This window comes from Muntiacus reevesi, chromosome 10 (genome assembly GCF_963930625.1).
Source record: "Muntiacus reevesi chromosome 10, mMunRee1.1, whole genome shotgun sequence".
In the NCBI taxonomy this organism is placed as follows: domain Eukaryota; kingdom Metazoa; phylum Chordata; class Mammalia; order Artiodactyla; family Cervidae; genus Muntiacus; species Muntiacus reevesi.
Genome location: NC_089258.1, coordinates 29706413 through 29730521, shown reverse-complemented (window position 1 = coordinate 29730521; position 24109 = coordinate 29706413). Strand labels below are relative to the sequence as shown.

Sequence of the window (24109 nt, the reverse complement as noted above, 5' to 3'; positions counted from 1 at the left end):
CAGGATACTCATTCATGCCATTTATAGTATTGAACCCTATTCATCCTCACCTTCACCATCTTACCTAAATTCCATTGAATCCTGGAGGTTGCTAATCACTGCCACAAACAGCCTGATTCCTGGTTCTACATTAGAAACCTCTACACTTCTCTGCTACCATAATTATTTTCTTTGTTTATGCAATAAAATAAAATTTAAAAGCAAGCTAGAATGCTGGCTCTGCAATACCAGCATAAAAAGAATTGTGTGCACGTTTTCTAGCGGAAAACAGCAGTTTGAATGTGTTATCATTCCAAAACCATCATTAGGAAAGAATTACGGGACCTGGCACGTAGTAAGTGCTTGGTGTGAATGAATGAATGAATGGCAAAGTAAACAACCGGAAGAGAATTACACGCAGCAGGAATGATTTTGGGAAAGTCCGGAATCCCACAGCCTGGGCCTGCCAAGGCCTGTGTGTGCTTGCTGTGGGGAAACAGCAAACCACTTGCCTGATTTTGAAGGGGGCATGTTACTCAAGGGCAAGGGCAGCCTCTGACTACACACTCCAAAAGTCTCCGTGAATCCAGCCCATAAGAGCTGGGTTCTTGTTCCCCTCTGGCTCTAAAGACCTCGGTTTACCTCTCTATAAAGTGGGGGACTTGCTATTTCAACTTTTCCAATTTCTATCCCAAGAAATAATGGATATAGCGAGTGCTGTATATAAACCAAAAAGTGCTAAAAAACAAAGTCGGGGAGGCAGTGACTCGGGCAAGGTGTACCCCAAGGTGAATCCTCCGGAGAGCACTTCTTTTTTTTTTTTTTTTTTTTTTTTTTAAGGAGAGCACTTCTTAAATGGAAACGCATATTGGGACCTCCCGGGGATCTTGGAAAAATGCATCCTGATTCAGATAGATGTCTGCCGTGGGGCCAGAGACTAGTCATGCTAACGTTCCTGGCACCTGGGGATGTTGATGCTCCAGGGCCGTGGACCACTTTTTGAATAGTAGTAAGAGTGAAGTAGGGTCAAATCTGTTCGGTGAGAGCCTCATGGAGGCAGGTAGGAAAAATGGGGAAAAGGGCGGAGGCAGAGGCTGTCCGGCCCGAAGAGGTGAGGCTGTTAGGAAGAAGCCGAGGTTCCGGGAGCGAGCGAGGATGCGCAGCCTGGGCTGGGAGGCGGCGGGTGCGGGCGGCTCCGCGGCTGCGCGGGCTGCAGGCGGGGGGCGGACGCGTGCTGGCGGCGACGCAGTCCCGGCCCCGCGCCCGCGGCGCCCCCGCTGCGGCCCGAGCGGCCTGGCTGCGGGATCGTGCGCAGCGATGGCGCGGTCGCGCCGGTCCTGGGCGCAGCTGCTGTTGCTCCTGCTGGCCGGGCCGGCCGCCTGTGCAGCCAGCCCGGCGGACGACGGCGCGGGCCCGGGGGGCCGGGGACCCCGGGGCCGCGCGCGGGGGGACTCGGGCGGCGACGAGGCCGTGCCGCGCCACGACTCCTCCTACGGCACCTTCGCCGGGGAGTTCTACGACCTGCGCTACCTGTCCGAGGAGGGTGAGGCTGCGGGAGGATGAGGGGCTGCGGGAGCGGAGGCCGGGGATGCGGGACGGAGGCGGCAGGAGTGGGGTGGGGGGCGGGGGCGGGCACTCGGTTAGGAGGCGAATGGAGGCTCCGCTGGCTCAGCCGAGGCCCGACCGCGGAGCGCAAGGCTCACCCTGCCCGTCGGCCTGGAGAAGAGACCCGGGGAGCTGTCAGCGCCTTCCACCCGCTGCTGGCTTTACAGGTGGGGAGACTGAGGCCGGGAGGGAGGTGGTCAGCCAAGTCCTGCGAACCTGCGGACAGGTGGGGCTGAGTCAACCCCCGCCGCCCCTCGCGCTCTCCCCCGCTTCCGCCACCCCCCCATTCCCCGAGTTTTCAGCGTCTGTCTGTGACAGGGACGGGGTAGCGGATGGTAAGGGAGGAGACTGCCATCTGGCCTAGAGTGTGTGAAACCAGAGTAGCTGGTGGGAAGCCCAAGTCCCCGCTTAAAGAGAGATTGCCTTGTTTCCTCCACGTCTGTATTGACCTAAATTAGCCGTGGCTAGTGTTCCAACTTCGGCGATCTGTTCCTGCGCGCCGCCCAGCACCCCCCCCCCCCCAGCTGGGTCACACCTCCTTCCCCACTTCCATCCCCCTTCTGTACTGTTTTCCCACATGTCTTGGACCCCTAGTGTGAGGCCTCATTGTTGGGGTCTCCTGGGTCCAGCGGTTGGGGGTTTGTCACGCAGACCTCCCTGCACGGGCGATATTTCAGTGAGCACAAAAGCCACGCTGATTCTCTTCATGGAATCAGCTCTTTCATGGTAATTGGTAAGAGCTCTTACCAATCAGCTCTTCATGAAATGGAAACGGGCTTCTTATTTCCGCTATTTGGAAAGTGATTTTCCGTTTCTCTGCTAAGAGGAATATCTAAGAATCAAGTTGGGGTTTGAAATGTTGTGTGTCCCAGCAGCTGATACGATGCTGGGTGTATCTGTTATTTAGGATTAAGTTTAGCTACCTACAGCAAACACACATTAACAACACAAATAAGACAGAAGTTCCTCTGTTAGGAAATCCAGAAGTAGGCAATCTAGAACTGGTCATCTGAGACACTAATCCTGGTCTTCTGCTTCTTCACAACTTTTAGTGTGTAACTTCATGGCCCAAAATGGCTGCTTGATCGCCAGCCATTGCATTCACTTTCCAGACAGTGGGAAAGAAGAAGTGGGAAGAAGAAGGTCACTGATTATAAAGAGATTACTCAGAAATCCCATGAAACAATTCCACTTTACACTTCATTAGCCACAACCTAGTCATGTGCTCACACATAGGTGCAAAGGGGACTAGGAAATGTAGCCTTTTAGCTGGAAAGGAATATGAACTAGTTCAAAAATTGGACTTACTATATTCTATGGAGAAATGGATTTGGGGAAATAGATTAGTTGGGTAGATGCTCATCTGTTGAAACAGGGACCCCAACATATAGTGGCTTAAATAAGATAGTTTGTTTTTCTCTCACATGAGTCTGACTGTTCTAGACTGGTAGGCCAGCTCTGTTCCACCGTGTCATTCGTGTCATTCGAAGACCTCAGTTCCTTCCTTGTTGTTCCTGCATGCCCTAAGGCTTTGTTTTCCTCAATGTGGAGGTCATGTTGCTTGCATGTCTTCTTTCAAGCTGGAGGAAATGAGAGAGAGGAAGTTCAGGATAAGCAGTTACCTTTTAGGCTGGTTGCACAAATCCCTGTTATTCACATTCCTTTGGCAAGAACCTAATCATTTGACTTAGCTGCATGCGAGGCTTGAAAGTGGAGTCTTCTAGCTGGGCAGCCATGTGGCCTGGGAGAAGGAGAGAACGCAGGGGCAGGGTAGAAGGACAGCAAGCAGAAGTAGAATCTATTGCTCTGAGAAAGAATACATAGTATAGGACTTCACTGGTGCTTCAATGGTTAAGAATCCACCTGCCAATGCAGAGGACAGGGGTGTGATCCCTGGTCCCATACGTGGCAGGGCAGCCAAGCCCACGCCCCACAACTGCTAAGCCTGTACTCTGGAACCTGTGAGCTGTAATTACTGAGCCCACATGCCCTAGAGCCCATGCTCGACAAGAGAAGCCTCTGCAATAAGAAGCCCGCGCACTGCAACTAGAGAGAAGCCCTGCTTTCTTCAACTGGAGAAAGCCTGTGCACAGCCACAAAAACCCAAAGCAACCCCAAAATAAAGACTACATAGTACTAATACAAAAGCCATCTCTTTCTGAAAGCATTTAATACACAGTGATGCTGTTCATAGTCTGCTTAGCACACGGCCAGGTGACTCAGAGGTGGCATGTGAGAAATTATATTCTCGCTGGGCACGTGTTCTCTACTGGAGGACAAGGTCAGATTCTATGTCAGTTTGTACGTGCAGAGAATGGAGTTAGTTGTGTAGTCCAGGCAGTTTTATGAACTGGACATCAGGTGGGCTGCAGCCCTAAGAAAGGCTTTTATAGAGTTGAACCAGGAAGTCTAAGAGACTTTGGTGAGACGGAAGGGGGAGGCACTTGGGTGAGGTGACCCTACAGGGGTAAAAGGCCTGGGATCGGTGTACAGATTCTTAGTTTGTCTGCTTGCCACCCTTGACCATTCTGCACATGCTGCCTGAAGCCTGGCTCTAACCCTCAAAAATCTGTGATAGTTCCAACCTCCTCCCTGGATGAAGCTTCATCTCCTATACCTGGAGTTTTCTCTCTGACTCAACTTTCTTTTACAACCATCTCTCACTCCCTGTCTCCCTTGCACTGAGCCTTCATTGTCCATTCTGCTCCTTTCTCTGACCATTTGCTTATCTTCAAAGGCTGACCCTACAACCATCTGGTGGGTGCTAGTGGGGATGTTTGTGGGGTAAGCCTCTCAGGGGTTAGCATCTCTTCCAGATTACCCTGGACCTAGGCTTTAGCCTTGTGGGTCCTGAGTAGAGACTTTCCCAAGATCCTTAGAAATTATCAGTGACACTGCTTTAAAAAGGTGCTGCCAGAGAGGAAGAAGCAGAACCAGGGGATGTCCCAGAAGGGTGTCCCATCCAGCAGGCGAAAGAAAAGAGGGCATCATGAAGTGTCCTATGCCATAGGGAGGCCCAGGGAAGACTTAAAGTAGTTGACAGATTCAGAAAATGAGAGGCAATGGGCAAGTTCTCCTGGGATGAATTCAGTGGAGAAGGAAGGAGGGAGCCTAGTTGATGCTGAAGGAAGTGGCAAGTGAAGAGGTGGAAATAGTACCTTTAAACTATTCTTTCCTTCTGTCAGTGCAAGTGGGGTTATTTTTTCTAGTGATTGAGCTATTTGTTTTTCTCTATGCAGGGTACCCCCTTCTCAGGTTCAAAATTGCCAACAGACTGATTTCACAGCCTGGTAGTGTGAAATCAAAAAAAGGGAATTAGAATAATGGGATGGAGAATTTCCTGAAACTATAGGACAGCCCAGTGACCATTACCTACCTTGTTCAGAGACCATTTCTCCAGTGTCCAGATTGTGCAAGACCCCCAGGCCAGAGAGTGAACACTGGCCAATTTGATGTTTCTAATAACCTCCTAAAATGTTTGTTAAACTTTAGTTATGTTTTGATTTAATAACGCTAGTTTTCAGAATTCTTGGGGGCTCCCACTGTCTAAGCCTATACTCCTCTTCCTTTACAGTCCCAGCTCAAATGCCACCTCTTTCAGGGAGTCTTCCCTGATTTTTCTTCTCCCATTCCCTGCTGCTTGGCAAGGTATTTTCCCACAGCACACTGTCTAACCCTGCCGTGACTTTTGAACTCTCTGTGGTTGAGTTTGGACAGGTTTTTGGTGCTTGAATCCTATGATTCATACCTTTTCCCCTTGAGATTCTCAAGCCAGAATCTATGTATTCAGAATAACAATAGAATATAAAACAGAGTACTGCGTGATTACAAGCAAACCTCCTGTTCTGAGGGTTCTCTGAAAAAAAAAATCAAATTGGGCATTGAAAGTGAAAGTGTTCGTTGCTCAGTCATGTCTGATTTATTGCAACTCCATGGACTGTAGCCCACCAGGCTCCTCTGTCCATGGAGTTCTCCAGGCAAAAATGCTGGAGTGGGTCGCTATGTCCTTCTCCAGGGGATCTTCCCAACCCAGGGATTGAACCTGGGTCTCCTACATTGCAGGTGGATTCTTTATTCTCTGAGCCACCAGGGAAGCATATATACTAAGATTAAAAAGACAACCTCCCAACATGGGTACATGCTACAATATCTATTCATTTGTATTTCGGTTTGAGCAAAGATCGCATCACCTTGTTCAGTGAAAAAGTAGAAATAGTATATAGACTGTTTGGGGGCAGAAAAATAAAATGAAAACAAATCACAGAAGGGGTGGTCAGTAATCTAAATCTAATTTATCTCTATGAATCTAGCCCAATCATAACACTAATTTGTGCTAACTTTTAGTAAGTACTTACTGTGTGCCAGTCCCTGTCCTAAGTACCTTATCCATATCAACTTTATTCTTTAGGGCAACACTCTGACTTAGACACTCTTGCCATTCACATTTTAGAATTAAGGGAAGTGACCCACAGAAGATTTAAATGTTGTAGCTGAAGTCGCACAGCCAGAAAGTAGCAGAGAACGGGGTGGGTTTGTTGATTGACCTCATGGGTAAGGTGGTACAGGTGCTGACCTGCTCTTGGAAATGCAATTGAACAGACAGGATGGGGCATTTTCATGGGCAAATGAGAGAAGAGGGGCTTGGAAGTGATGGGGTAGTCCACTGGGAGTGGCAGGTTCCTGAGTGATGGAGTGCTACCACGAAAGCTTTGCCGAACAGACTCCACGTGGGTGGAATGTTCCATTTTACAGAGCCCCTTGACATTTTCACTTCTCTGTGTGGCTCTGCTAAGCAGAAATGATTCAGACGGTCCAGAAAGAGAAAGTGGCTGCAGCATGCCATCACTCTCAGAGATGTGAACAGATAATTTCTGGTTAAAACTTCACAAGGAATTAAGTACTAAATTAATACCTGAGAGCTGTGATCCAAGGAGTTAATTAGAAGCAATAAATAGCAAACCAGAAGCCATTAACCACCCAGTGGAGGATGGCAAAACAGGCTCAAGGGATTGCAAAAGAGGAACGGATAGTGGCTGCGAGTTCGACAAGCTTGGAAACCACAAAAGCATGTTGAGAACCTGGAAAAATGAACCAAGAAAATAAGTGCCTCTTGTGTGATAGGAATAGCTGAAGGCAGGAAAAAATGGCTTTCATCCTGCTTCAAAACAGAATAGTTATTGGAGGGGTTTATAGGACACATGTGAGAAGAAGGGAAGTGAAAGAGAAAAAAAAATTTGGCCCCAAACCAATATTATTTATTCTTAACCCAAATTTTAATTTTAGATAAAGAGGAAAAGAAAAAAGATAGCACTCAAACGGAAAATGGAGGGAAAGGAACAAATAAACAAAAACATAAAAACCAGTAATAAGGTACCTCCCTGGTGGTCCAATAGTTAAGAATCTGCTTTCCAACCCTGGGGATACAGCTGCGATCCCCGGGAACTATGTGTCACGGGACAGCTAAGCCCATGTGCTACTGGAGAAGCCCGCATGCGCCACAGGTAGAGAAAATCCCGAGCACGGCCACGAAGACCCAGTGCAGCCAAAATTAAAAATAAGGAAATAAAAAATCTAAAACCAATAATAATTTTTAAAGTGGGAGCATGGACAAAGCTAAGGGGAGAGTGAGAAGCTGGCCGGTCTGGGTATCTGACCCATATTTCTCAGGAAGATGACTGAGTGTAGGAGAGGATGGGGAGAGGCCAGTAAAGGTCTCCAAGCAGCACTGTGACAAGATCCGAGTGCTGTTTTAGAAACCTGGCATGCAGTGGAAGAATTAGAAGGGAAGTAGGGAAATCAGATCGGAGGTGGTACAATAGCCAAGAAGCTGGCTCAGGTTTCAGGAGTGGGAATGAAAGGGGTGGTGGTGGAGAAAGTGTTCCGGGTGGAGGAATCTAGGGCTGCGGGGTTGGGAGACTGGGGAGAGTGGTGGGATCCTTCACTAAGACAGAAAACATAGGAGGAAGACCATTGGGAGGTGTTGGGCGCCCAGAATCGCTTCCCGCGTGTGATGTCCAGGCGGAAACCCCTGGAGGCAGCTGATGGCAGGGTTTAAATGTTGATATGGGAACAGGAGAAATGCCAAAAAAAAAAAAAACCTGTGAGGTTAGAAAAGAATAACTCTACAGAAAATGGGAGGAAAGAAATAATAAAGATGTGCAGTATTTAATGGACTAGAAACCAAATAATTCAGTGCATGTGTGCTAAGTTGCGTCAGTCATGTCTGACCCTCTGCAACCCCGTGGGCTGTAGCCCACCAGGCTCCTCTATCCATGGGATTCTCCAGGCAAGAATACTGGAGTGGGTTGCAAAGAGGATCAAAAAAGTAAAAAATGATTTTTTGAAAATACGAATGAAAGGGTCATTCAGAGAAACAGAACTGATAGGGTGTGTGTGTGTGTGTGTAGATGAAAGAGAGACCAATAGAGAGAGAAATTTGTTTTAAGGGATTGGCTCACACAATTTTGGAGGTTGGCAAGTCCAGAATCTGCAGGGTGGGCTGGCAGGCTGGAGCCCCAAGAGAGAGCCAATATTGTAGTTCAAGGCTGAGGGCCATCTGCCACAGAATTCACTCTTCTTGGGGAATGTCAGTCTTTTTGTTCTGCCCAGCTGGGGGAGAAGCTTGCCCACATTATGGAAGACAATCTGTTTTACTCAGAGTCCACTGATTTAAAATGTTAAATGTTTGTCTCATCCAAAAACACTCTCACAGAAACATCCAGAATATTGTTTGATTGTATATCTGGGTACCTGGCCCAGCCAAGTTGACCCGTAAAATTAACTATCACAATAGGATACTGACAAAATTGATCAAGAGAAAAAAAGAGAAGACAGACCATGTTAGGAATGGAAGAAAAAGGGGAAATAACCCTAGACGTGTATGTGTGCTTAATCGCTAAATCGTGTCCAACTCTTCATGACCCTATGGACTATAGTCGGCCAGACTCCTCTGTCCATGGGATTTCCCAGGCCAGAATACAGAGCGAGTTGCATTTCCTTCTCCAGAGGATCTCCCTGACCCAAGGATTGAACCTGCATCTCCTGAATTGCAGGTGGATTCTTTACCACTAGCCACCTGGGAAGTTCATTAAGCCTAGACATAGCAGAGATTTAAAAGCTAGTACATTGCAACCCAACATTAAAAAGACAACTAACCCTATTTCAAATGGAGAAAGGCTCTAAATAGACCTTTCTCCAAAGAAGATACACAAATAACCAATATGTACGTGAAATTATACTCATTCGTCGTTAAGGAAATGCAAATCACGATCATAACAAGATACCACTTCACACCTACTAGGCTGACTATAAAAATTTAAAAAAAGGACCCTTCCACAATACATTGCTGGTAAGAATGTAAAATGGTACAGCTACTTTGGAAAATAATTTGATAGTTCCTCACAAAGTTAAACATAAGAGTTATCATATGACATGGCAGTCCTACTCCAAGAGAACTGAAAACATGTTCATACAAAAACTTGTACACAGATGTTCATGGCAGCATTATTCATAGTAGCCAAAAAGTAGAAACAGCCCAACTGTCTGTCAACCTGTGAATGGATTAAAAACAGGTGGTATATCCATTCAATGGAGTATTCTATAAATGAAGAGAAATATCATTCATTCTGTGCACCCAGGGTACTTAAAATTAGAATTCTACAATCAAAATAGTTTCCCAATAAAATTGTACAATGCATTCAAAGTAGATTCTATTGAATATCATTTTCCAGATGTCAAGATGACAACTGCTAATAAGATGTGGTTTCTACAAACACATTGTACTGGTAGTTAAGGATTAATACATTTAGTCTCTACCCAAATGTATTAATTAATACATTTAGTCTCTACCCAAAGATTCAATAGGAAAGCCAAAAAACAATTTTTTAAGCTTTTTGAAAACCAGCCCAGAGAGCTGTCTGAGAAGGTGTTGGGGGACTACAGAAGCAAAAGGGGAGCTCAGAGAAAGTCACTGTGGGAAGCAGCTTCCAGCCCTGGGGCTGAGGGAGCAGAGAAAAAGGCTTGAGGTTTTGAGAACCTGGGAACTCAGACAAGGGACCTCAACCCAGAGGTTCACCCATCCTCTGAGAGTGGGCTATCTGCCCAGCCAGTGCTGGTTCCTTTGATGAGTCTGGTTCTGGGAGTCTAGAAAACAGCTAGAAAAGAAAAAGAAAAAAAGGCTGGAAACTCAAACCAATTGCCACTGCAAGGATGAAGTGGAGTTGCTGAGGACTTGCTGATTGGACAGCAGTCAAACAGGAACAAATGGTCTGATTTTGGCAGGTCCTCCTGCCTCCCAGCCTCCCTCTAATGTTTCCTTGTGGCAGAAACTAGCCAGCTGGCAGAGGAGAAATGTGGTTTGCAGAGTCCTAGCCCATCCTGGAGCTGACTGTATAGGCTGGGCTGTAGCTGAGAAACAGGAGCTTAAATATTGCCATGTGGTCCCAACATACTTTATCCCAAATAGGGAGATCATTTAATTTCAGGAAAAAAATAAAATATTGCTCCGCTTGTCTTCTGATACCAAACCCAGTTGCGGTCTTGAAATTCAGTTCTGGCACTCATGACCCCAGCAGGTTAAAGGGCATGGTCCACAACAAGACTGTCCTCACTTCAGACCAGCTGGCTACCAATCCAAGTCAGTCAGTCAGTTCAGTTGCTCAGTTGTGTCCACTCTTTGTGACCCCAAGAATCACAGCACGCCAGGCCTCCCTGTCCATCACCAACTCCCAGAGTCCACCCAAACCCATGTCCATTGAGTCGATGATGCCATCCAGCCATCTCATCCTCTGTCATCCCCTTCTCCTCCTGCCCTCAATCTTTCCCAGAATCAGGGTCTTTTCCAGTGAGTCAGCTCTTCGCATCAGGTGGCCAAAGTATTGGAGTTTCAGCTTCGACATTAGTCCTTCCAATGAATACCCAGGACTGATCTCCTTCAGGATGGACTGGTTGGATCTCCTTGCAGTCCAAGGGACTCTCAAGAGTCTTCTCTAATACCACAGTTCAAAAGCATCAATTCTTCAGTGCTCAGCTTTCTTTATAGTCCAACTCTCACATCCATACATGACTACTGGAAAAACCATAGCCTTGACCAGATGGACCTTTGTTGGCAAAGTAATGTCTCTGCTTTTTAATATGCTGTCTAGGTTGGTCATAACTTTCCTTCCAAGGAGTAAGTGTCTTTTAATTTCATGACTGCAATCACCATCTGCAGTGATTTTGGAGGCCAGAAAAATAAAATCAGCCACTGTTTCCACTGTTTCCCCATCTATCTACCATGAAGTGATGGGACCAGATGCCATGATCTTTGTTTTCTGAATGTTGAGCTTTAAGCCAACTTTTTCACTCTCCTCTTTCACTTTCATCAAGAAGCTCTTTAGTTCTTCTTCACTTTCTGCCATAAGGGTGGTGTCATCTGCATATCTGAGGTTATTGATATTTCTCCCGGCAATTTTGATTCCAGCTTGTACTTCTTCCAGCCCAGCGTTTCTCATGATGTACTCTGCATATAAGTTAAATAAGCAGGGTGACAGTATACAGCCTTGACACACTCCTTGTCCTATTTGGAACCAGTCTGTTGTTCCATGTCCAGTTCTAACTGTTTCTTCCTGACCTGCATACAGATTTCTCAAGAGGCAGGTCAGGTGGTCTGGGATTCCCATCTCTTTCAGAATTTTCCACAGTTTATTGTGATCCACACAGTCAAAGGCTTTGGCATAGTCAATAAAACAGAAAAAGATGTTTTTCTGGAACTCTCTTGCTTTTTTGATGATCCAGTGGATGTTGGCAATTTGATCTCTGGTTCCTCTGCCTTTTCTAAAACCAGCTTGACCATCTGGAAGTTGAACATATTGCTGAAGCCTGGTTGGAGAATTTTAAGCATTACTTTACTAGCATGTGAGATGAGTGCAATTGTGCGGTAGTTTGAACATTCTTTGACATTGCCTTTCTTAGGGACTGGAATGAAAACTGACCTTTTCCAGTCCTGTGGCCACTGCTGAGTTTTCCATATTTGCTGGCATATTGAGTGCAGCACTTTCACAGCATCACCTTTCAGGATTTGAAACAGCTCAACTGGAATTCCATCACGTCCACCAGCTTTGTTCGTAGTGATGCTTCTTAAGGCCCACTTGCCTTCACATTCCAGGATATCTGGCTCTAGGTGAGTGATCACACCATCACGATTATCTTGGTCATGAAGATCTTTTTTGTACAGTTCTTCTGTGTATTCTTGCCACCTCTTCTTAGGGCCACCCACAATCCCTCTCGTGCTCTGTAATTCACTAGAATATCTCAGAGGATTCAGAAATGGGCTATGCATACAATTGTAGTTTTAGTATCAAAGAACTCAGGAACACTCAGGAACAGCCAATGAAGATGCACACAGGTCAGAGTCTGGGGGCCCACAAATGCAGTTTTCATGTCCTGTCCTGGAAGGAAGTATTCCTCTCCATGGAATCAGGACGTGTCACCCTCCTGGCACTTCATTGTGTTCACCAACCAGGAAGCTGCATTCAGCTTCAGGGTTCAAAGTTTCTGTTGGGGTTTCATCACCTAGGCATGACTGATTTAATCATTAGCTACATTATTGAACTCAGTCTCCAGCAGTCTACACTCCTCTCCCCCCTGTCCCAGGTGGGGCTGGCTCAAAGCCCCAAACCTGTAACCATGTGTTTGGTCTTCCTACTGACCAGCGTCCATCCTGAGTCCTAAATGCAGGTGTGATCCCAAGGGGTTCACGAATAACAACGACCCACTGGGAAATGCCAAGGATTTAGAGTATTCCTCCCTCCCAGGAACCTGGGACAAAAACCCATGAAATTCTTTATTATACAGCATCTTACAGGACTTCCCTGGTGGTCCAGTGGCTCCGGATCCGCCTACCAACGCAGGGGACATGGGTTCTATTGCTGGTCTGGGAAGATTCCATATGCCAAAGGACAGCTCAGCCCACACACCACCACTGCTGAGCCAGCCTGCTGCAGCTCCTGAAACTCTGCGACAGGAGAAGCCACCGCAACAGAATAAGCTAGTTCAGTACATTTATAAGTGACCTTTGTTCTAAAACTTGCTCTTACTTCGAGCTTAGAAACCCATTCTTCTAGAGATGATCTTACCCAATGGTTTTAAAATGTAGTAGTAATAATAAACCAAGGATAATAATGACTGGCATTTATTGAGCTGGAAATCTGCTGTATGCTGATGAATTATTCTAGATGCTAGAAAGTATAATGGAAGAAGATGGGGAACCTTAGTCCGAAACAACATTACATGGGATTGTCTCTTTCAGACACCTCTAGAATCTTAAACATAAGTAGTCTTTGCATTCCTGGATAAATATCCTGAGAAAAAAATGGCCACGGCATTGTAGTGAAAGCTAAAAGGAAGAACGTATAGGAAAATGCTTGACATAGTTGTGGCATTGAGCTCAGTAAATATCAAGATAAACACTCATCCAAGGCAGAACTCTGTAGTACTGAAGTGGACGTAGGACTTAGCATAAAATAAGCATGAAAGTAGAAAAAGTAATGCATTTTGCCCAAGTACTTAAGGATGGTGAAAATGTAGGGTTGTACTTTAGCATGTGATCAACATATAGGGTAGTTGACCTAGACGGGTAGGGTGGAGGAGGGGTGGGAGGGAGGCTGAAGAGGGAGGGAATATATGTATGCTTATAGCTAATTCATGTTGAACAACAGAAACCAACACAACTTTGTAAAGCAGTTATCTTCCAATTAAAAGAGATCTCGGGTAGTAGAGAGGAACAGAAAATGCACAGATATAAACCAGGCAAGTGTGACCTGTTGGATTTTAAGTATAATTTAATGAAACAAAGTAAACAAAACCTCATTTAAAAAAGCATTACAAACCACAAAAGACTTCAGAATAGTGAGGAAAGAAAAGCTAACAGTAGTTTTTTAAAAGTGATTTGCAAAAAAAAAAAAGAAAAAGAAAAAAAAGTGATTTGCATTGCCTAATATCTATGGGTGATTTAATTTATTCATTGCATAATCATTTCAATGTCCAGTGCCAAGCACTGTGCTGGGCAGAGAATACCAGATGAATCACACACATTTCCTGTGTATGTGGAGTGAACAGCCTAGAATAAAAATATTTGTGGTCACAAACTGGAAGCATAGTGCAGGCTCTCCTTTGATGTGTGGTTGAATGCATTATGATGTCAAGTCATCTTGCAAGAGGGATGCATGAAATGATGTGATTAACAGATTTATATGAGATATGAAAATTTTCTCTACAGCTTGATGAAAAAATAGTTCACAGAAACGGAGAGATCCTATTGTAATATATAGCTATAAATGGAAAGCCTCTGCTATCGAATAGAGAATTGTTCATTCTTTCTCTTAGAGCAAGTGTATTGTATAAAATTCTATTTTCATGCTTCTGATGGACAGTGGTGAGCCAGTGGTTATATTATGTCCTCTTTCAGTGCCCCCAGGTACCCTGCCTATAAATGAGGAGAAAGCTCTTTCTCAGTTAACATGTAGGCTGGGTTCAAAGATGTGTACCCCACACCTGCCCTCATGAACAGGGTGATTAGGCATTAACTGAGATCTTTTCTGAGGCCTTGACTGTTTCTAGACTCGTGCGATAGAGAATAGTCAACCTACTAAGAAGTAGCATTTCTCATTGGAAACGCTGTCCTGGATTTTCTAACCATTATTTATTCTCACTGGCCAGGTTACCCTTTCCCAACTGCTCCTCCTGTGGATCCATTTGCCAAAATCAAAGTGGATGACTGTGGAAAGACTAAGGGCTGCTTTAGGTTGGTAGATCTGTGAGTTGGAGAACTTTAAAGCTAAGACTTTGATTTGCTTCTCAAGGTAGTATTTAAATTGCATGCAGTTCACTCTCACCAGGGGTCCACACCCCTCATAACTTCAGCATGGATGTAACCTGTTTCCAAAGGCCAGCCCAGGTTGCAGTCTTAAAGGCCTTGAGCTGTCTCACGCCCCCTTGGCCCTGGAACTTACTTATCTGGTTCTTCATTTATGACTGTATGCCATTGACTCGGGGGTCTAACCAGTTGGCTGTATGAAGAAGAATTATATGACACAGACTTTGTCTCTGCTCATTCAGCACGGGTGTGGGCAGGACAGGCAATAATATTGGGTTGGCCCAAATGTTCATTTGGGTTTTCCATAGCATCTTATGGAAAAACCACCCAAACGAACATTTGGGCCAACCCATCAGATGTGTCTAAGACCCAATTCCTTTTTAAAACAATGGTCATGACTGTGGATAGCTATATGGTCCTAGCTAGTCAGTACGCACTGATTATAGTGTTTAGCTAGGTATTTCAGATGTAGTGCCTGATTATTAGTAGATTTCTATCTAGATGTGATAGACTGGAGCTAGAAAACAGCATTGTAGACAGTGGCCTTCCATCTAGACAGCTCTGCTTTGTTGGGAAAGCCTCCTTTTCTTTGAGTCCTTTATTTCCAAAAACAAACTGTCCTTGAGTAAGGATTTTGATGGCCATTGCAATGAATGTGGTTTCCTTTTTTTTTTTTTTTTTTGGTTCGGGACTCAAAGTTGAAGGACTAAAAATTGAATATAGGGGATTTGAGTTTTTGGATTGCAAGAGTATTTCGAAGGAATTTTTTAAAATCTAGTGATACTATTATTATTGAGGAAGATAGCCAGCAATGAATAATTCTAGTGATTAGGGGATATTTTTGAGAAGAAAAGGAGTTTTAGTGCCCTGCTGGCTTCAGGGAGACTTGCTTTATGGCCCACTCACTTAGCTTTGCTCACCCCTTTCAGCTTTTTCACTCCAGTTCCTGTGGTCTTGAGCTTACACCCCTTGCCAGCTGCCCAGGGTATCTGCCTGCAAAGCTGCATGTTCCTTGTCTCCCTCCTCCATCAGTACTTAGCAGCCTTGCATCCTGTACCTTTAGATACCTTTTATCTGAGCTTAGATTATCCCACCCATTGCTGTAGTTTTCAGTCGTTTCTGAAAGGCAGTATTCCTAAAACTAGGGCTTGCTGATCCTCAGAGGATCCACAAGTTCTCTGTAAGAAAATTTAAATTCATGCTTTCATTTCAGTGATGCTCCTTAAACGGATTAACGAATGCATAATCTGATTATCTGGATAAACATCTTACTTTAGTGTCTGAATTGTATTAGCCCCAAGCAGCTTGATAGAGCAAAGGCAAATTTTTTAAGTAAATGATGCATTCACATCCAGTGAATATAAATAAATGAGGCATTTGTTTGGTGCCTTGTATGTATAAGGGTTTTGGAGCAGTTCAAACAGATAAAAGTGGAGGAGAGTGGAGTTGTGTCTAGTAGTAAGATGCAGACTGAAAATAAGGACCCCACAGAGTACAGTCAGACATACCATGGGTGGGTAAGTAGGAAGTCAGTTTCAGCCAACCACATCATTTATCCCCTGAATGCTATGAATTTAAAAGGTCCTGGTTTTGTAGTTTAATCTGTATTCAGTTTGTCCATTTTTGTTAATCGAAAATTTGTAAATGAAAAGAAATGGCAATCTAAATTATGTAAATTATTAACTCAGGATTTTTCTGTTCTCCAAAAGGAGTCAGAAATAATTTGGTAATAGCGAATATTTGAGAAACTCTAATAAGATGTAGAGAACCCTGGCTAGGACTTGAGGCCCATGCCACAGCTTGATTCACTCTGCAAGTCCCTTCTCATCTCTGGACCTCTTTTGTACATAGATAAAGAGGAGCAGATCATCTTCGCAGTCTCTCCTGAATGAAATTGTGATTTTGGGATCCCAGGTAGCAGAGATCTGATTCATATTGCTTAGCATCCTGCCTGACACAGAGATGCTCTCTTAATGTATTTGAATACATAGAAGAGGAAGCAGTAATACCTGTTTTGGTTTATCCTATAGATACGGCAAACCCGGCTGTAATGCAGAGACCTGCGACTACTTCCTTAGCTACCGGATGATAGGGGCTGATGTGGAATTTGAGCTGAGTGCAGACACCGATGGCTGGGTAGCAGTTGGATTCTCTTCAGACAAGAAAATGGTAAGACACAAATCGTGGTGGAAGGTGATTTTTCTCTTCATTCTGCTCTATCACTTTAGATTTTAGAGAATGAGCGTGTTGATGTTTCCCTAAGCGACCGTGCCACTTTTAAATGGGAGAAGCCAAGTCCTGGTATTTGATTTTCTTTTTCCAAGCAAGTAAATTGATCACAGCATGATAGCGATTATACTAGTTATGGCTCTCTGATTACAAGTTAAAAAAAAATAATAATAATTCAAGTTATTTTAAATGGAGAAGGTAGGGTTGGTTATGAGAGCACAGGATATGTCCTGGCACCTGTATTCATTAGTTAATTCCACAGTCATGCTGCAAGAGAGCCCCACCAAACCACATGGCTGATAACAGTCAGCATTGATTTGTTGCTCACATGTGTCTGGACTGGCTGGGACTCAGTTGCTTTTGGCTCCAGTCCATGGGTTGGACTCCGGTATTGTCTAATCATTCTGGAACCAGTGGCTGCCACTGCATGTTTGTTTCATGGCAGAGGCAGAAGCGCAAGAGTCATCCAAGTTGATTTCAAACTAGTGTTCACATCACATCTGCTGGTAATATTCCATTACCCTGAGTAAGCCACCCAGCCTAGCCCAAAATGAAAGGGCAGAGAAGTATCCTTGCCAACCAAGAGGCCTTGTGAAGGTGTAGATATATAATATGACAACAGCAGAGTGAAGAATTGGGATGCATCTGGCCCTCAGAAAGGACTGTGGCCAGAACAGGCAGGAACCCAGGTTGCTGTCCATTCCTTGCCTCTGCTTCTCTCTGTCCTCTGCCGCATCCTCCCCTCTTTCTTCCAGAGCCTCATCATTTGCCATGCATTGTGCCAAGGTGCTTCCCAAACAGCCACACTTTCTCAGGCCGTTGAACCTTTGCATGTGCGGCTGCTTTTTGTATAAGATGCTTCTCTTCACCTGGTCTGTTTTGAGGCTCTTAGAATGAGATGAGGGCAGCAGGAGTGGTGGGCAGGGCCGAGGTTTCAGATATATTTTGAAGGTAATACTGACAGGCTTTTGCCAGTGGATTGGACCTGGGTTATAGGTGGGTCATAAGAAGAGATTCGGGGATCAGGCTATGCAATCAAAATTCCATTGAGTTTGTTTTTGGAGAGGTCGCTAGAAGAATGAGCTTCTCATTCGAGGCTGCAAAACAATGGGTCCACCTGGTAAGACTGCATGGATACTAGTCTATATCACTTATCTCCTACTTCAGGATCAATGGGAAAAAGAGTGGTTGTGTGCCATCCAACAGGCTGGCTTGCAGTGCAGTTGACCATTTCTTGTCCAGGAATGGATTTGCATCCATGGTGCAGCTCTTACCATTCGTTGGCTCAGAGGAGGCAGGTTGAGTAAGAAGCATCCACATTTCATGTTTGACATTTTGCTATCTAAAGGCCTTTAAAATCTAGGTTTCTTTTTCTCTTCCTATTACTCTAAGAAGCACAGATTTAAAAATTTTCAAAACCTGATGCATGGGAAAAGCAACATGGAACCTCTTTGTAATAGTCATTGACTTTTTTTTTTTTTGAAATAATGCATTGCTGATTTCTTTATTAGATTTTATTCTTTAGAGAGGTTTAGGTTCACAGCAAAATTGAAGAGGGTACAGAAAATTCCCATATACCCTGTCCCCACACACACAGAGCCTCTCCCATTATCAGTATTCTCCACAGAGGGGTACATTTTTTATAGCTGATAAACACCTTGAACTTTTTTTTTAATGTTAATCTGATAGACAAGTTGCAGGAGTAGGACCGTTGTCATTGTTGTCCAGTCACTCAGTCGTGTCCGACTCTTTGTGACCCTGTGGACTGCTGCATGCCAGTCTTCCCTGTCCTTTGCGACCTCCTGGAGTTTGCTGAAATTCATGTCCATTGTGTCTGTGATGCCATCCAACCATCTCAGCCTCGGTTGCCCCCTTCTCCTCCTGCCTTCAATCTTTCCCAGCATCAGGGTCTTTTCCGAGTCGGCTCTTCACATCAGGTGGCCGAAATATTGGAGCTTCAACTTCAGTCTTTCCAATGAATATTCAGGGCTGATTTCCTTTAGGATGGACTGGTTTGATCTCTTTGCAGTCCAAGGGACTCTTAAGAGTCTTCTCTGGCACCACAGTTTGAAAACATCAGTTCTTCAGTGCTCAACCTTCTTTATGGTCCAACTCTGACATCTGTACATGACCACTGGAAAAACCATAGCTCTAACTAGCTCTAACTAGGTGGACCTTTGTTGGCAAATTAATGTCTCTGCTTTTTAATTCACTGTCAAGGTTTGTCATAGCTTTTCTTCCAAGGAGTATGTGTCTTTTAATTTCATGGCTGCAGTCACCATCTGCAGTGATTTTAGAACCTAGGAAAATAAAGTCTGTCACTGTTTCCATTTTTTCCCCATCTATTTGCCATGAAGTGATGGGACTGGATGCCATGATCTTCGTTTTTTGAATGTTTAGTTTTAAGCCATTTTTTTTTCACTCTTCTCTTTTACCTTCATCAAGAGGCTTTTTAGTTCCTCTTCACTTTCTGCCATAAGGGTGGTGTCATCTGCATATCTGAGGTTACAGATATTTCTCCTGGAATCTTGATTCCAGCTTGAGCTTTATCCAACCCAGCATTTTGCATGATGTATTCTACATATAAGTTAAATAAGAAGGGTAACAATATACAGCTTTGACATACTCCTTTCCCAACTTTGAACCAGTTCATTCTTCCATGTCTGATTCTAACTATTGCTTCTTGACCTACATACAGATTTCTCAGGAGGCAGGTAATGTGGTCTGGTATTCCCATCTTTTGAAGAATTTTCCACAGTTTGTTGTGATCCACACAAAGACATTAGCATAGTCAATGAAGCAGAAGTAGATGTTTTTCTGGAATTCTCTTGCTTTTCCTATGATCCAACAGATTGCGACAATAGGACCATAAGCTCCTATATATATACATGTTTCACCTGTTGTTCAGTTGCTAATTTGTGTCCGACTCTTTGGGACACTATGGACTGCAGCATGCCAGGCTTCCCTGTCCTTCACTATCTCCCCGAGTTTGCTCAAACCCATGTCCATTGAGCTGGTGATGCCGTCCAACCATCTCATCCTCTGTTGTCCCCTTCTCTTCTTGCTCTCAATCTTTCCCAGCATCAGGGTCTTTTCCAATGAGTCGTCTAATAAACTCCTATATATATGTTTCCCCAAATCATAACTTTTTATTGTGGTAAAGCATGTACAACCTAAAACTTACTATTTTAACCATTTTCAAGTATACAGTTCAGTGGCATCAACTACATTCATGGTGTGGAACCACCACCATCTGGTTCCAGAACGTTTTCACAAACAGTAACATTTGCCGTACACGCTTTATCTCTCTCTGCTGTTGCTGCAACTGCTGCTACTCCTCTGACTTCTACTACTTACTATTTTTATTATTTTCTACAAACTTGAGAGGTTTGTAGATTGAAGGTACCATAACCCTTTATCCCTAAATATTTAAGCAGGTATCTCCTAAGATCAAGGATATTCTTTTTCATGATATAATTTATTAAATTCAGGAAGTTTAACATAGATACAGTAGTTTTATCAGATACACTGTCCACTATCAAAATTTGCCCTTTGCCCCAATACTATGCGTTATAGAAAATTTTATTTTATGATTCAGGGGTCTGTCTAGGAACACCATTAGTTGTCATGTGTTGACATGACAATATCTTTAGTCTTCTTCTTGATTTTGAAACAGTGTTTTAGCAATTTCTTTTTTAGTCTTTCATGATATTGACCCTTTTGAAGGTTACAGGCCACTTTTCTTGGTAGAATGACCTTCAGTTTGGAGTTGTTTGCTCATGATTAGGTTAAGTATCTGTGTTTTTGGCAGGACTACCAGAGAGCTGGTGACATAATCTTCCCTAAGTGGCACATGAGGAGACACTCAATGCCAGATATGGTGGTGCAAACTCTGGTCACTTGATTAAAGCTTTTTAATGGCATTTTAAACAGTTTTGGGGGTGGGACTTCCAATTACAGAGGTTATGGAATGTACATTTTGGAGTGAAATTTCTCTCTAGCTGAAGAGTTTGCCTAAGATGCACCTTAACTTTTTTCTCCATCATCTTTTGTGTCAGGGTGGTGACGATGTCATGGCCTGTGTCCACGACGACAACAGCAGGGTCCGCATACAGCACTTCTATAATGTAGGCCAGTGGGCAAAGGAGATTCAGAGAAACCCTGCCAGAGACGAAGAAGGAGTTTTTGAGAACAATCGGGTCACCTGCAGATTTAAACGGCCTGTAAACGTTCCCAGAGATGAAACGATTGTCGACCTGCATTTGAGTTGGTATTACCTGTTTGCTTGGGGTCCAGCCATTCAGGGTAAGCTTACATTTTGGCGTCTGGATTAAACACCAGACACTGCTGTGCTTGAGTCATTATTGACTGGGAGTCATTATTTCCAAGAAAGTGATGAGCACTTTGTATAACATAGAAAAAGGAGACAGGATCCTGCCTTCAGAATATAGTAATGGACTTACTATACACATGAACACAGAATGGGACAAGCTATACACATGTATAGTTAAAGCAAGAAGGTTAATAGTTAACTTGCAGGTTAACTTAGTTGTTATGTTAAATTAACATAGTTAAATACAAGATAATCTATGATGAGCTATGGCTTGATGAAACAGATCGTATGTCTGCTGTATATGGTGTATGGACTCTATTTCTCACAATGGTCTCATTCACTTCTCACCATGGCCAGAACTGTAGGAATTATCATCCTCATTTTAGAGAGCTTAAGGAATCTGCTCGGGGGATTCCCAGGTGCCACTAGTGGTAAGGAATCCACCTGCCGATGCAGGAGACTCAAGAGACTCGTGTTCGATCCCTGGGTCGGGAAGATCCCCTGGAGAAGGAAATGGCTACCTACCCCAGTATTCTTGCCTAGAAAATTCCATGGACAGAGGAGCCTGGTGAACTATATTTCACGGGGTCACAAAGAGTTGGATATGACTGAGTGACTGATACTTTCACTTTTTTTTTTTTCCATCTATTGCCTAATATGATCTTTTTCTTTCCTTCAAATTGTTGCCATTGATTGGTTGGAAATTTCATGCCTTTCTTTGCCTGTTTCTAGTTGGGAAAACATCTGGATACCTCTGGATTTGTGACCCCTTTTCCATTTGCTTATTTCCCAGGTTACTGACAATGAATCTGCAATTATATTTTTGATTACTCTTAGTACCCTGGGAAATAAACTATGTCTTAGGCTGGAGAAATGAACTCATTTTAAATGATGGGGTTTGGAATCTAAAACGCTGAGTTTGAGTGTTGATTCTGCCCCTTGGTAGCTGTATCTAGCCTTTATCTAAATTCTGAGTTCTAATTTCTTTTTCTCTAAAATGAGGATAATAATGATATTGATTTCATAGCATTATTGTAAGGATTAAATGAAAACAAGCATTTGAAATTGCTGACAAGTGCTGTACCTCAGAAGGTCATCTTCTTACACATATGGCATCATGGCCCAGTATTCCAAGCCGTCCCCAACACTGGAGACTTTGCCTGATAAGCCCTCTCAGCATCCTGCCACTGTTCACAATATCTCCAAACAACACAGACGCATGCCTACCTTACAGGCAGGCTTGTGCTTTTCCTGTCTCGTGAACACTATTCTAATGCCTCTCTGGTGATCAAACCCTATTCATCCTCTTAAGATCTCTCAAAGAGGATAAACTGTGAGCTGAGCCTTGCAGGGAGGATATGGGATTAGATGTCTCTCAAGAAGGGCATGAACTGGAGGTACAACGGTTAAGCCTGGGAATTCACGAAGGTGACCAATGAGCGAGGTTAGGGATGAGAGGAGAGTGGGACCCGTTGAGACCAAAACTCTTGCCAACCTGAGGAGTTTGGTTTGTGTTAACGAGAGCCAGCATGGACACTGGGGTAGGGGCTGGGCATGTCAAGTATGGCACAGCTTCCCTGGCAGACGGTACCTTTAAAACCCTGCCTTTGAGGCCTGTTTTCCAAGGAGATCTTTGCTCTGAACTCATAGGCATGTCTCCCTCACCCGAGTTTCATATTGGTTAATCAAAAGGTCAGGCCCTTCCCATCAATTTTAGCTTATGAAGCAGCTTTTACTTATAGCCTTTCCCTTTTTCCTCTTCTAACCAGCTCAAAAAATGTTTTCCGTCCAAAGACTTGTTTGGTATCTTAATTCTCCTATTCATACCACTCCATTCCACTCTGCCAGACAGACATGCAGACTTATAGACACACAGCACACCCTCTCTGATCTGACCTGGGCAGGCTACCACTTTACATCCAATAGACTTCCATCTGCAAGGGTGTCGGTCAGGAGTTGTTAGTGATCCATATATTAATATTAAAAATATTTTTGAAAAAAAATAGCAGCTCTTTGAAGATTTGTCTCATTTTTCTGTGGTTTGCATGTATCATTTTAAATCTGTACCTTTTTTCTCTTGCTGCTTCCTTTTTCTTTCTTTCTTCTCAAAGGCTCTATCACCCGACATGATATAGACTCACCACCGACTTCAGAGCGTGTTGTCAGTATTTACAAGTACGAGGACATTTTTATGCCATCGGCTGCCTATCAGACCTTCTCCTCTCCGTTCTGTCTGCTTCTAATTGTTGCCCTGACCTTCTACTTACTGATGGGAACCCCTTAACCACAGTGGCAGAGCCAACAGAGTCAATGCATTAGAAAGCCTTTAGTATATTTTTAAAAAATATTCAGTATTATTTTAGCTTCTATTATGTAAAAAAACAAAAACAAGATGCAGATGATTCAGCTTTTTGGAAAAAAGAGCAAGCTTCTTTTCTAATTGAAGAGTGTTGTTTAATAATAACCCACACTTTTAGAAAGTACTTGAAACTTTTCTAAGCACTCATTTTCAAATATGTTTTCTTACTTGAGCTTTACAACTTGTCTGAGTTGGCTTGACGAAAATGATTATTGCTATCACTATTACACTGATTGGAATTTGAGACCCAAGAAGACACTCTTTTTATGACTCTTGTGCCATGTAGCCCTGGCTGCTCACAGTCAGATAATACATAGCAAAGCAGAGAAAGCCAGGTTTAGAAACTGTGTCTCTAAACAACCTTCACTCTTCCAACTACAGTTCAAGAGAGTTATTTGGAGTAATACTAAAGAGAACTTCGCTGGACGGCCCAATTCACAGTCAGCCTTCTTCTAGGCAGAAGAACTTTCAGATTTCCACAGAGCATGAAGGTCTTTAGATATTTACACAACTCATGAGGAGAATGATGGAGGTAACAGTGATACGAAAATGGTTCAGATTTATTTGAAATATCTTCTCAACTAGTAAGTAGCTAAGGGAACACATTTTTTATTGCTGCTTGGAAAGGTTAGAAACAAAATGTGAGTATTCCTGAAGATGTAAAATTATATTAAGGATAAAAAATATGGGCATTCTTAGAAGTTAGAATTTGGACTCTACTACCACTATATTTAATAAATTAAAGGTATTC

The 24109-nt window shown here is 43.7% G+C and overlaps 1 protein-coding gene across 1 annotated transcript in view; it reads left to right on the top strand.

Moving 5' to 3' along the window:
• Nucleotides 1–1134: 1134 nt before the first annotated feature.
• The window catches only part of FRRS1L (ferric chelate reductase 1 like), a 28406-nt gene continuing 5431 nt past the window's right edge, over nucleotides 1135–24109 (top strand). The window contains 6 exon segments of the mRNA XM_065946506.1: nucleotides 1135–1233; nucleotides 1235–1283; nucleotides 1286–1522; nucleotides 14281–14365; nucleotides 16468–16606; nucleotides 20725–20971. Of these exon segments, the coding sequence (XP_065802578.1) occupies nucleotides 1135–1233; nucleotides 1235–1283; nucleotides 1286–1522; nucleotides 14281–14365; nucleotides 16468–16606; nucleotides 20725–20971 (856 nt within the window).